Source organism: Solenopsis invicta, chromosome 7 (genome assembly GCF_016802725.1).
Source record: "Solenopsis invicta isolate M01_SB chromosome 7, UNIL_Sinv_3.0, whole genome shotgun sequence".
Lineage (NCBI taxonomy): Eukaryota > Metazoa > Arthropoda > Insecta > Hymenoptera > Formicidae > Solenopsis > Solenopsis invicta.
In genome coordinates this window covers 17,987,473-18,002,742 of record NC_052670.1, presented here as the reverse complement: position 1 = coordinate 18,002,742, position 15,270 = coordinate 17,987,473, and the positions used below count along the sequence as shown (strand labels likewise).

The 15,270-nt window shown below is 30.0% G+C and overlaps 1 protein-coding gene across 1 annotated transcript; it reads left to right on the top strand.

Annotated features, from left to right (window-relative positions):
* Positions 1 to 2,273: 2,273 nt before the first annotated feature.
* On the top strand, positions 2,274 to 3,743 carry LOC113005770. The gene is made up of 3 exons (XM_026141650.2): positions 2,274 to 2,426; positions 2,558 to 2,786; positions 2,935 to 3,743. Exons 2-3 carry the CDS (start codon positions 2,558 to 2,560, stop codon positions 3,051 to 3,053), a joined length of 348 nt encoding a protein of 115 aa, XP_025997435.2. The 5' UTR covers positions 2,274 to 2,426; the 3' UTR covers positions 3,054 to 3,743.
* The last annotated feature ends 11,527 nt before the right edge of the window (positions 3,744 to 15,270 follow it).

The following is a 15,270-nucleotide window of genomic DNA, read 5'->3' as shown; positions in this document are numbered from 1 at the left end:
CCACTTATAATGATAAACTGTTTTCTCAGATGTGGAAGTAATTCCATAATTTGAAACATTAGAGGCCAATAATTACTTTTTGAACTCTTGCTCAAAGATAAGCCATCCATATTTAACATGAGTGTGAGATCATATTCTCCTCTGTTTTGACGGACATTAATTCTTTTATATTCGGATCTATCTGTTATATCAGAAAAAATTTCAGATTCGCTATTTAAGTGACTTTTTTCAAATCGTTTTAACAAACTAGTTAAGTTTCTATATTCAAAAAGACATTTAATTTGTTCCATTATATCAATCTCAAAAAAATAAGAATTTTCATTTGTTGAACATGATTTACACGGCATTTCTACGGTATCTACGCCTTTATATAATATACATTTTTTACAATAAAAATGTTTAATAGCAATACAATGAGGAACACTATTTTTAACATAAGAAAATAATGAATGTAAAGTATTTGGCATAAAATTTGGCTGAGGAAGCATATTATTTATGACTATTAACATATCTTTCAAATTAGATTTTGTCATTCTATGTTTTACATAAAGATTTATTAAATTATAAACGGTTTCATCAATAGTTTGGGAACTACCATTAAATAAAATATTATTACTGTTAAAATTGCAAAATATATTTTCATTTAAGTTTGTAGAGAGAGAATGCTTATTATGAGTTATATATAAAAATTCCCGTAGGTTAATTGCATTATAATTTAACAAATTGTTATTATTTAACACCGCAATATTGTCTTCGTAATCTGCATTTATTAAATTATCAGAATGATTGTTTTCATAATCAGATATTTCATCTATATAAATATTACTACCACTTTTAGAACTTAAATGATCATCTTCATAGCTTATATTTGGAGATTATATAAAATTTTTTGCTTCATCTATTTTAGTAATTGTAAGTGCAACTTTTTTGTTCCATCGTTGACGATTTCTAACAGGAATTTATTTGCGTAAAAACAAATTAATTATATTTTACATGTAGCATATATAAAAGATATAAAAATAATTTTTATACACACCGGGACATTTATATTTTCTTTCCACAGTTTATATGATTTTTTTCGTGAAATATTTTCATTCGTCATTTTTTCTATCAGAAAACTATTGTTGGGTGCGTGTGCGCGTGTTACATTTAGCCACTGCTCGTCAGACGAGAATTGACGATCGTCGCATAACTCGTATGCGCGACACAGTGCATGGATACAGATCGTGCATGATCGTGCACGTGGACACAGAACTTGCGAGCCTTAGCATTTAGCAATAACGGCGTACGAGACTATTTCGACTTTTTAAACATATTCCGTGCAATCAGTTGAAAATGTTTCTCTTGTATTGTGATAGTGATAATTCCTACTGTTTAGTGGAAAATGAGAACGTGGTCTATGACGAGGACAATATCAAGAAAAAATGATGAAGTGATATTTACGTATAAGAATAAAGAATACACTGGAAAAGTGATGGAGCATTCAGGTAAAGATAAATTATTGTTATACGTTATGTAGAAATTGCTATGACTTAATTGCATGTTCCATAACGCTTTTGTAAATAAATAAATTTTATAGGTTAGAAAGTGATTTTATTGTTTTGTGCAATTTCTAATAATTAAGAAAAATTATTGCAGATAATAAATGTTACATGGAAAAACAATTAAATATGCTTAGATTAGAAAAAGCTAAAAAAGAAAAAAAAGTAAAGAAAAATAAATCATTTAATAAAACAGAAGTATCTCTTTGAAAAAGAAATGAATTAGGACCATCTAAAGTAATTAAAAGTTCTGCTAAAGATATATTACTAAAAAGAAAAATGATACAAAAACGGTAAATTATAATTTCAATTAAATATATGTAAATATATTTCTTATAATATTTATATTATAATTTATAAATTGTCAATTAAAATCTTAGGTTTTAAAAAAAATACAGAGGATATCAAATGCTGCAATTTTTGATTTATTAGATAAATATCCAACTTCAGAGTTATCTGATAATGCTAGTAATAGCCGAAAAAGTAGTCCAACAAAGGAAGAATTAAAAGAAATGCTGTATCAAACTAGAAAAAAGTTAGAAGAAAGATCGAGTAAGTTTGCTAAAATTTCTATAATGTAAATGATATAACTTGCATCAATATTTTTTCTATAGAAAACAGAATATGTGAATGATAATATCTATTTCATATTTCAGTATTTAAAAAAAAGATTGAAAAGAGAGAAAGATTGAAAAAGATTTCTGCGATTTAAATTTATCAGATGAAAATAATCTTAAAATAAATGTAGAAAATCCAAATAAAAACTCCATCAAAAATTCTGTAACAAGTATTGAAAATAATTTAGAAAATTTTGAGGACGAAAATGAAATAGAAGAATTAGAAGATGCAGACATTCAATTGTACGGAAAAGACTTCGAGCCTAAGGTAAATACTACATTCTAAATAGCATTTCATTATTTTATAAACATTTTAATTTCATATTATTAATATAAATCCAAAGATTGATAAATTCAAAGTTACACTGCAAATTATTAAACAAAAAAATTTGATTACAGATGATACATTTTGAGAACAACTTTTATTGCAGAAATGCAATGTTTTATTTAGCCATAGAAAATGCACACAGACCATTGCAACTTGTTAGGAGACTGTTAACAGGAATATTTAAAAAAGTAGCATTAATGAACGGTACTCTGACTGGACAAACTGCTAGAGCACAGGAAAGAGACCGGCAATGCGTAAAAATGACATGTCTACATCCCTTTGCCATTAATGCAATAGTTGGTGAGTAATAATATTTACATAATAATAATTTTAATCACAATAAATAGACATGTTTGTATTATAAAAAATATTTGTAATAGATATTTTTATTAGTTAATAAAATTACAAAAAATTTCCATAACATATATATAATATATTGCATTTTCAGGTTTTTCTATTGAGCATGGGATAAAACATAGTTGGATCCAGCAAACAAAGAAAGAGTTACATCGATCTATAACACAAAAAATTGTAGAGATAAAAAGAGAGTCAAGAAATGAGCTGTAAAGTAGCTCATTTCTTCTTGCTTCTTTTTTTATTTTTCTTGTTTAACGTAAGTCAAAACATTTACGTTTCTTTTTCCATGAATTAAATAATCCCAATTAGTAATATAATTTAGTAATAGTGTAATATTAAATTTCTGGTAATACTTGAATTTATTATAAATACAATTCACAGCCTTTTTTTTAGATTACTAACTAAAACTGTATATTAAGTATAAATTACATTAGACTATCTTGAAATCCGTGAACCATTTCGTAAGAAAATTTGTTTCAAATTCTAATTGTATTCGAATCAAAGATTCAATTTGATTCGATTAGACAAAAAGATTGTAGATTAGATTCAATTTGATTTCGAATATGTTATAAGAAACTCGATTTAATTTAATCTCACAAATTTGATTCATGTAACTCTAAAGTCCTTATATCTCTAAAGTTATATACTGCTTGAAAAAAAATCTTTAAATGTCTATTTTATTTTATTTACCGAGATTTTTTAATTCGTGAATTTCAAAACACCATATGTATATTTAATACAGTTAAAATATTAATAACTTTTATTCAAACAAAATCAGTATAATGACATAATACTTTATTAAATATTTACTTTTTATTAATGTCTTGACAAAAACTCTTTTTCGTTTTTGTATTTGTAAGATTGTTATTAAATATCGAATTAATAGCTATAATTGTCATTTAAAACAATTATAAGTACATAGTTGGCACCGAAAATGATTATATATTATAGTTAAATTGTAGTAATTGAAATTATTATTGTTTTTTTTAATAAGAAACATTTTTATTAAAAAAAATTTCTAGTAAGTTTTGAGTGAAAAAATTAAACTTTCTCATCTATTATTAACTTTAAAATACATATTCATTTTTTTTACATTTTTCGAGTTAGATACGCTACTAGTATAAACAATATATATGCGACATTAAATGAAGAATTAAATTTTATTATTTTATTGGGTTTCTTAAACTTTTTGACATATAAATTCTTATCTCAAATCGCATATGTTGTTCAACATTTTTATTAAATTACGTTGGTCAAGAAATTGCTTTGAGACATCAAGCAAGTGTCTTTGCGATTCAATATCGAGCGGTGTAGTGAGCATTCGGCACATAGATATATACCCCCAACCAAATATTGTTGTAAGAAATTTTATATATTAGCAGTGTAACTATGTAATATAATATTTATGTAATCTAATAAAATATTAAATACATAATCTTTCATTCATAAAAATATATGATTTTCCATATTTATTACCAAAATAAACTCATTAAAAATCTGATCTTTTTACGTATAAAAATATATAATTGTATCTAATTATGTACACATATAAAAATATATATAATGTGATCTATTTAGATACAATAAGAAACAATTTTATCTATTTATATGCAATTAGATCAGGTCAAAATCCATACATAATTATATCTACCAAATTATATTTATATGATTGTATACAATCAGATATAAACTTTTTCCGGGGCAACCACTTGCCAAAATAAAATTATCATGTATATAAAACGTTTTTAAATAAACAAAACAGAAATTTTTTTAAACTCTGATATTGGGCCTTATTAAATTCTTATGCTTTTAATAAGGCCCAAATTAAAAATAAATTGAAAATAACAAAAGAATTAAACGTATTTTCCAATTCACTGTTAAAATGATTATTAATTACAAATACGAAATCCTTTAAGATCTATTTTACTGTAAAACACCACAATTATTTTTAATTTTGTCTATAATTAATATTTTAACTTTAAGAAATTGTGGCTATTTTAGTGCAATTTTAGCTTATGGAAAGTTAGCGTCATTGAAAATCATTATTCTCTGTTGCAAGCCACATACATAATAAACAAATGGCTATAACAATAAATGTACAAGTGGGCCTTATTTAATAATACTGTTGCGTCCAGGCGTGGGTCGTAACATTGGTGGTTTTTGAATTTAAATATTTTATTTTAAGGTTTTATATATGTGTGCGTGCGTGCGTGCGTGCGTGCGTGCGTGCGTATGTGTGTGTGTACAGGGTGATTCAGAACGACCCATGTGTCCTTGTAAAGACGTTTTCTTGAATAAATTCTGAGACGATTTTTCGTGTACGAAAATTTTGTTCGACGCTTACTATTTGAATAATAAGAGGATAAAGTTAGCGAATCACGGGCCGTGTACACATGGTAGACAAAGGCGCAACTAACTGTCCAACGCGGCCGCTTACCCGTGTAGAACGGTGAGTTGCGCCGTCTTTGTCTACCATGTGTACACGGCCCGTGATTCGCTAACTTTATCCTCTTATTATTCAAATAGTAAGCGTCGAACAAAATTTTCGTACAGGAAAAATCGTCTCAGGATTTATTCAAGAACACGTCTTTACAGAGACACATGGGTCGTTCTGAATCACCCTGTATATATATCAGCGTGTCTAAAAAAAGGGTCATATATTTTGATAGCAGGTAGTATTGATCAAAGCAAGAAGAAAAGGTTTAATTAACATGGGTCCTAAAACTAATATTTTAAAAGATACAAGCTATTTTGTTATTTGAGCTCTTTTTCATTTTCTTATTAGTCGTGTCATCTTTAGAATGTGTCTCCTGATATTTACATTTGGTTCGCAATAAATACTAGTCAAACGACATTGCATAGGCCTTGACGAATGTGAGCAACTCTAGTATACAAAAGAGTGTTCACTACTGTTGCTATACGAGAGTTCGTCAGTACGAGATTAATCATCTGACTCGTAGTACACTACGTAGTACACTTTAGTTAGAGTGTGCAGTTTACTTAGTGAACAAACATAATGGAAGCCTATTATTCCACGCGAAAAATGGCAGATATGATATTTTGTTATGGGTTAGGTTAGGTTAGGTGTCGGCAACTTTCTGGCCAACCAGGTGTATTTGAAAGAGTGCGTGATTCTCTAAGATGTAGGGCTGAAACATGCGTGAGAGTGAATGGCATAAAACAACTCCTCTAATACTGGGTCAGCATTGAAATTTTTTGTTTTTTTAAAAAAAGGAGTTTTTATTTTGTTATCATATGTACATTCAGTTTCTTTATTTCAGTTTTTTTATAGAAGATTAATGATTACATTTTATAATAAAATAAAAATTGTTTCTTTATCTCTCTTTGTTTATTTTTTTATTTTTTAAGGCACCTAGAAAAAAGATATCCCCATTGTACCCCACTCTCCCCTACTCCTTTGTTCATTACATTCTAAAGATGACACGACTAATAAGAAAATGACAAAGCCCAGGAAAAAAGAATTAAATCTGACCGGATCAAATCATATCTCGGCAGATCAAATTATATCTGTCAATATATAAGCATATGTGGCATATATTGTACTCTTTGACAGCTTCAATCGGATCATATCTCTTCAGATCTGACAATATCTGCGATTCAATTTTTCTGGAATATCTCAGATCTAACATATCTGTTCATATCTGACAATATCTGTGATTCTGTATTTTTGAGAAAATCCCAGATCTGGCATATATGTTCATATCTGACAATATCTGTGATTCTATATTTTCGAGAATAATCCAGATCTGACATATCTGTTCAGATCTGACAATATCTATCATTGATTTTCAGCGAAACAGTCCAGATGACTGCAGTATCGCTACAAATCAATGATAGATATTAGCAGATCTATTTAGATATATTCATATTTAACAAATGCGACCCAAAATACTTTACGTCTGACCAATGGTCAGATATGGATATCTCGAAATATTATAAGTAGAAATGAGGTTGTATTTGATTAAAAGCTATTCAGATCTGAGCAGATTGATTTGATATCTGATCATATTTAATTATTATGATTAAATGTTTAATGATATTTGTCTAATTTCATATTTAACTCTTACTAGCCATCATGGGGTCATTTGCGTCCGAGCAAAATTTCCCGCGTTGTGTACTCCAGTCACTTCGGTACAGTAAGTGCTACAGGTGCCTGCACCCCTCCTATGATCAAAAACCGTCTCATTACGGAGTACTTTTTAATAGAAGCGTAAAACGCGAATAAATGCAATGGCGAGAAAAAATTATGGCAAGTGTTAAATATATAAACAGAAATTTATTTATACATAGCAAATTTAAAAAATTTAATTAAATATCTCTAATATATTACAATAAATCAATTATAATACAAACATAAATTGCTGATGACAAAGTACTTTTTAGAAATAAAAAACGTTAGTTATTTAGTATAATTTTATTTATCAATGTGCCTTATATCTAAATTACAAAAGACAATTGCAGAAGAATATAATTTAAATTATTTAGTACATAAGCTTATTAGGTGATAGTTAAAAAAAAGCAAAGAAATATCAATTTGATTATTTAATTTAAATTACATTAAAAATTTGAGTTGAAGTTGTTTGGAGATTTGCATAAATAATTGCCAACTCGAATAAAAATTATTAAAGATTTTATATTCTTAACTTTAATTAATAAAAACTGATTTATCTGTTGAATAGATATAATATATTTAATTTTCAAAGCTTTCTGACGATGAAACAACATTTTAGTAAATGTAACATTATAAAGTTGAAGAATAAAGTGTAAATCTATTTCCGAGAAAAATCTAATAGATCCATATTTAGTTTTATTGTCATTGGTCGTTACTTGTACATTAGAGCTATCATTTTTAGTAATTTTATATGGTTGTGAAGTATAAAGCTCATTTTTAATTTTAGCTCGAGCGTAAATAGATATATTATCAATGTGTAGGTCATTTAATGTTAATACTCTTCTCTCAATATCATTCATAAATTTCAATTCTTGAGGAGAACCAAGTAATTTGTAATCTTTTTCGATATTAGATGGATGATGGTTAGTCGTATGTTCGTCAGCAAATCACTGATTTTTTAAAATCGCTGCGCCTTGAGCTATCTTTAAATTATTAATAATCTCTTGACTCATATTCTTAGTCCCATGTACACAATTTGCTAGAAAATCATTAAAGTTGTCAAATGGGAATGCGATGTTGCCCATAGAGGACTCCATCGCCGAACACACAAACCGAGATGTAAAAGTTGATGCACATTGTAAGTGAGTTCTCTATCGCCGTACAAAACTTTTAATATCTTTCACGAATAATCTTAAGCAAATTTCCGCTTCTTCAAGCTCTAATTCTGTATTAATATTGTTTTAAAGTAGAATAAAGAAAGCAATAACTAGTAGCCTGTGTTGGAAATATTTATCAAGTAAAAAGTTAGACAAAATCGGAACAGAATAGAATAAAATCCAATTATAAATCTCAGAAGCTTTGTAAAAAGAATGGAGAGAAATACTTCGTGACATTCTATGAAATGAATGAAGTGGTCGAACGTTAGTAAAAAAATTACACAAGCACACAAAAAAACAAAAGCGTCATGTCCGAGAGGCTACACCTATGTATCCCTATGTATTTTGACGTCCTGAAATCGAATATGACCTCAGAATTGCTTCATCAGGTCAGGATTTTTTTACACTTAAAAAATTGCTAAACGTTCCTTAAAATTACACACTATTCAACCCGGTAAAAAAAATTCTGACTTGATGAAGCAATTCTGAAGTCATATTCAGTTTCAGGACGTCAAAATATATAGGGATACATAGGTATAGTCTCTCAGACATGACATTTTTGTTTTTTTGTGTGCCTGTGTAATTTTTTTTACTAATATGGATCTATTAGATTTTTCTTGGAAATAGATAAAAAAAAAAGAAATATGGATCTATTACATTTTTCTTGGAAATAGATAATAATTTATTTTTCAACCTTATAATGTTACATTTACTAAAATGTTCTTTTGTCGTCAGAAAGCTTTCAAAATTAAACATATACCTATTCAACACATAAATAAGTTTTTATTAATTAAAGTTAAGAATATAAAATCTTTGATAATTCTTATTCGAGTTGGTAATTACACAGGCAATCACAAAAAACAAATGTGTTATGTCCGAGAGACTATGTACCTATGTATTCCTATGTATTTTGATGCCCTGAAACCGAATATGACTTTAAAATTGCTCCCTTAGGTTAGGATTTTTTTTTACCGGATTAAATAGTGTGTAATTTTAAGGAACGTTTAGCAATTTTTTGAGTGTAAAAAAAATCTTGATCTGCTGGAACAATTCTGAAGTCATATTCGGTTTCAGTGCGTCAAAATGCATTGGGATACATAAGTGTAGTCTCTTGGACGTGACACTTTTGTTTTTTTGTGTGCTTGTTTTATCAATTTCCCTTAAGTATTGTACAATGTTCCATGCACTTTTTTTATGAAACCAAATATTAATGAATTGTTTGCCTATTCCTAACAAAACTGAATGCATGTATTTAGGCAAGAGACAAGTGAACAAATCTAAAAAAGGTAATAGAGAAACTACAGAGTAACTCTTGACAACTTTAATATCTCGTTCTTTTTTATTAATAATAGCTTTTTTAGCTTGATCTTCCATTTTTTCCGCTGTTCTTAGTTTCCTTTGTTTCTTTACATAATTATAAACACGAATGATTTTTTGCCCAAAAACTGGCTTGTATCTTTCTGTTTTTATCTCGTAGATGTTGCAACCGTACTTTCCATTAAAATTAACTATATCTTGTATTTGAGCTCTTGCTAGCACATTGGCTATAAATAACAGAGCCACAATTATTGAAATACGCACTTCGTTAGTATTCGTAATTTTTGACATCAAAATGACATCAAGTGACACGTTTGATGTTGTTTTGATGCCAAAACGACGACAAACAATAGCAGTGTGCTATAGGAGTTGTTAATTTTTGGTAGTCCCGATGTACAATAGCAATTATATTCAATTATTGTCTTCATATTCATCTGTGATTGGTTAATTTCGTAAGACTTAAGGCTTACTACTCCTATTGTAGACCGGGACTAAAGCCTAGTTATAAACGTAAGGCTGTGAAATTAGTCAATTTGTTAATTTACATTTTTTATTTATTATTAACAGTAAAAAAAATTTATGTTAATTTTTATTATAACATCTCTAACAAAAAAACCGTATTATTTTATGTTTTTAGATATGTTAAATTTTAGATACTTTGAATATCTGTATGTGTATGTGTATATATATATATATATATATATATGTATATACACATACATCTCATTTTCGTCCTAGAGACGATCTTCTTTTTCCATCAATCACTTCACATCGATCGACTCCAGCGAAACGCAAGAACAAGACCGAAGGACATGACAATATAGCATGGAACGGAAGGCTCAGATCAAAAATTGACTCAGGACTTTTCGACTTGGATTAGTGTCCTGTAACTCATGGTATACTCCAGGTCCCTTTGTTTTGTTACACCCTGTGTGTGTGTGTGTGTGTGTGTGTGTGTGTGTGTGTGTATATATATATATATATACACAGGGTGTAACAAACACCCTGTGTGTGTGTGTGTGTGTGTGTGTGTGTGTGTGTATATATATATATATATATATATATACACAGGGTGTAACAAAACAAAGGGACCTGGAGTATACCATGAGTTACAGGACACTAATCCAAGTCGAAAAGTCCTGAGTCAATTTTTGATCTGAGCCTTCTGTTCCATGCTATATTGTCATGTCCTTCGGTCTTGTTCTTGCGTTTCGCTGGAGTCGATCGATGTGAAGTGATTGACGGAAAAAGAAGATCGTCTTTAGGACGAAAATGTAAATAGTTTGACATATGAGTCCGATTTGGGCGCTTGAATGGTATTGACGTTTGTGCGAGCGATTCCGTTTTCTGTGCGAAATACCGTACACCATATTCTGTTTAACTGTGTTCTTAGTTTTGCATTAAAGCTTTTTCTTAAAAATCCGCGTTATTATTACGCGAGTGTCAAGTGAGACGGACATAACAATATGATGTTAAAGTTAGCAAATGAGCACCCGTCTATAGAAAGAAAGCAATGACGGACAATAGACGGGCGGAGCGGAGCTGACAAACTACGCGGCGGAAGAACAACGATGAGCAGCGAAACGGCTGTAATCAAAAACACACACACACACACACTCTCTCTCTCTCTCTCTCTCTCTCTCTCTCTTTCCCTCTCTCCACCTTGTTTTAAAAAAAAAATAAATAACTAAATAAATAAATAATTAATTCACATTGAATTGATAAATTACAACAGAGCTCGCAACGATCTGCACATTTCGGGCCGATTCCTGAAGCGACGCCCACTGGCCCCCCACTACCGCTCGAGGCTCGTCGGCCGAGCTGTCAATTGCGCGCCGAGCGCTGTGGCCTCAAAGACGTCCCCATCTCAGAAGTATGTTGAATATATGCCCTTCTACTAAAGTACATCAAGGGTAATGTGGAAAGCTTGTCTAAATTCTAATTACCGTACATAGCTTTCCACATCACCCATGAGGTACTATTATTGATGCGTTTTTTTTTATGTGGTTTCCTTAGTAGGCTTAGTCCACTAAAAAATCAAAGAAAATGAAATATGTACTGTATATGGGTGATATAGAAAGCTATTGTCTAAATTCTAATTACCGTACATTATTGTTATTATAAAAATTAAGTTAAAAAAAAATTTTCTTAAAAGGTACGCTACTAGCGTATTTTTAACTTAGGAACGCTCCTGAGGCAGAGCGCCGCTCGCGTGTTCGCGAGCTCGACCTTCGAGCAGCGAGCGGTAGCGGGGGGAAAAGTGGGCGTCGCTTCAGGAATCGGCCCAAAATGTGCAGATCGTTGCGAGCTCTGAATTACAATAACACCAAAACGTTTATTTTAGTTATGCACCTTAGGATCTTTAAGGTTTTTTTTAAACAAGGTGGAGAGAGGGGGAGAGAAAGAAAGAGAGAGAAAGTGTGTGTGTGTGTGTATGTGTGTGTGTGTGTGTGTGTGTGTGTGTGTGTGTGTGTGTGTGTGTGTGTGTGTGTGTCTGTGTGTGTTTTTGATTACAGCCGTTTTGCTGCTCATCGTTGTTCTCTCGCCGCAGTTTGTCAGCTCCGCTCCGCCCGTCTATTGTCCGTCACTGCTTTCTATAGACGGGCGCTCATTCGCTAACTTTAACATCAAATAGCATGGAACAGAAGGCTTAGATCAAAAAATGACTCAGGACTTTTCGACTTGAATTTGTGTCCTCTAACTCATGGTATACTCTAGGTTCCTTTGTTTTGTTACACCTTGTATATATACTCTAGTAGCATCACTTTCTGGCATTTTCTGCAGGACAGAATCTGCGTGCAGTTAATTGCAGTAGAATTGAGTCAGATGTGCAGAAGATTATTCCTTAAAGAAAAGAGCCATGCTGGCAGATTGCTAGCAGACTGCTTCAATATTCGTGCACTGTACTTGTATATGAACTGCTTGCAGAAACTTGGTACAGATATTGAACTATCTTGAAGCAGATTCTTCCCGCAACTGCAGTCTGTAAGCAGTCTAGCAAAGTTCTTCAGCAGAATGACATAAGATTTTTTTAACAGAAGTAGCGCGCAGATCTTGTGCAAATATTGCACAAATATGATCTGCAGATTTCTGTAAGTTTTTTACAACAGAAATGACGCGCAGATCTTGTGCAGATATTGTACAGATTTTGCTTAATCAGCGGCAGAAAGATCTGCTGCAAGGTTTATAACAATTTCGGAATGAAATGGATTTAACAAGTGAGGGCCAGTGCCACCGCTAGGTGGCCATGCCGCGGAAGATTTTCTCGTGAGTCGAATGCGGCCACAGGCGTTATATCTAGGCGCCATCGCAGCCAACTTCTTAGCTCATATGAGTTCATATTCCAGTGAGATTTTTATGAGCTCCGTGTTGTAATCTCGAGACGAATACTCGCTCTCATTTTTTTCAAACATGACGTGTGTGTGGAACGCTGTTCCACATAAAATTTTATATTTTTATATGTAAATAACAATTTGTATTGTTATTTAATCTTGTACATAAATGAAATGTTTAATTCAAATTTAATCTGTTTTTAATCCATTTTAAGACTATACTAAAATATTCTGGTGAAAGAATTTTACAAATCTTGCAGCAGATATATATACAAATTTCTCGCAAAAATTTGACTGCAAAATCTTTCAAAAGAATTGAACAGAATGAGGAAGTAGATTATAACATCCTATTGGTAGAATCTTTTAAGAATCTATTGCAAGATTTACAGCAGTCTTGCAAAAAATTGCTACTAGGGTATATATATATGTATATATCCGTGTTGCTATAAATATGCAGAATGCAGTTTCAAATTTTATAAATAAACTTTAAAAATATATAAAGACGTTCAAAAGAAACAAAAAAAACTTGTTATGTTTGTTTGAAATTTACAATATTTTTGCATAAAAAAATTTGATGCAAAAAAATTGTGAATTTACGTAACAATTTAAGCTTTTCTTTTTCTTGAATATTTTTATATATTCTCAAAGTTTATCCACTAAATTAGAAGTTTCTTGTATAAAATCATTATATGTATTTTGGTTAAATTTTTGTATAAGAATGAAAACTATTGTGTAATATATAATGTTCTGTTATTAATTAACATTGCTATTCTTTTTATTATTTTTTTTACTATTTATTTTTTTAAGGGTGTCAAATAAACAGATTTGCATTTTATACAGTAATGAGTAAATATTATTCGTATTTTGTTGTGAACATCTCAATCTTATATGTGTAATTGAAAGATTAAAAATATTACTTTTTACAATTGTAAACACAATACTGTCATATAAGATGAAATCAATATAATTCATTATTTACATGTTACATAATAATTATAGTTTATAGTTAATATTTTTTTTACAGTTAGGGAACAGAAAGCTCTGCGAAAGTATAAAATCAGGGCAAAAAATAGAATCCATGAAGCTTTTATTCGTTCAAAAGTGCAAGATACTGTATCTGACTTTAAACTTGATCACAGACTCGAATTTATTTAAAGTGAAACAAACCCTTTACTGAATTATTCTCCAGATGATGATATACATAATACTGTTTCAGAACAGTGTTCCATAAATTCCAACAACAACACTTTCTATTATAACAATATTAATTATTCAATTTTCGAAGTTAATAATATAAACACAAGTAATGACAGTTATAAAAGCATTTATTGCAATAGTTTTAAAAATAAAACTAAAACTTATATTTTTCAAAATAAGGAAGAAAAAAGAGTATATTTTGACAGGATTCAAAAATTGGGGACTTCGTAATGTACCTAAAAAAAAAGTGGACGCTATTTTAAAATTATTTAAACCTATTTTTCATTTTTACCTAAATCATATAAAACTCTTCTCAAAACTCCACGCAAAGTCCCCCTGCAAATTGTTGGTACAGGGCAAATGTGGTACAAAGGTATTAAACTTAATATTCAACAAAGAATAAATCAGCAATACTTGGCCATATACCATTAGATTGTTATGGATATGAATATAGACAGGATTCCTCTCGACAATGAGTCTAGTAAACAATTTTGGCCAATACTTGGAAAATTTGCACACCATAAATATTCATTTATTATTAGCATCTATTTTGGTAAAGAAAAACCAAGTGATTTAGAAGAATACTTTTATAATTACGTTACTGAAGTGGCAGAACATACTAAAGATGGTTTTGAATTTAATGGATCAATATTTCCATTTTGTGTTAGAAATTATATTTTGAACGCACAAGCTCGTAGTTTTATTAAACAGTGTGTACCATATAATTAATTCTCAGTTTGCTTTTGAAAAATGTGTAGTAGAAGGAAGATGGTATCAAAATAGAATTATATTTGAAAGTATAAACTGTGAGTTATGAACAGATGAAAGTTTCAGAATAAGACAAAATCCACGCCATCATAATGGCAATACTCCTCTAGAAAAAATTAACACAGGAATGGTGTCTCAATTTCGATTAGATCCTTTACATCTTATATATTTAGGAGTTTTTAAACGATTTTTATCTTTTCTTATTGAGAAACAAACAAACAGTAAACTTCCGAGAAACACTGTGATAAGAATTAATGACATTTAAATGAGATTGCTCAGTATTTTTCTAAAGAGTTTAATCGTAAACCTAGAAGCCTAGGAAATCGTGATAAAGAACAAAATGGAAAGGCACAGAATTTAGACGATGTTTGCTTTATAATGGAATCATAATTTCAAAAATTATCTTCCACAAAATATTTATCATATATTTTTATTGTTTCATTCAGCAGTATATACACTACTCAAAAGAAAATAGGGAACACTTTCCAGACACCAAAAATTAGGCTATTTTCAAATGACTGTAA

Excerpts from the sequence above, each read along its gene's own strand:
- LOC113005770 (XM_026141650.2), top strand. The coding sequence starts at position 2,558 with ATGATACATTTTGAGAACAACTTTTATTGCAGAAATGCAATGTTTTAT. Across the intron at positions 2,787-2,934 it reads TGCCATTAATGCAATAGTTG|GTTTTTCTATTGAGCATGGG; the intron begins GTGAGTAATAAT and ends TTGCATTTTCAG.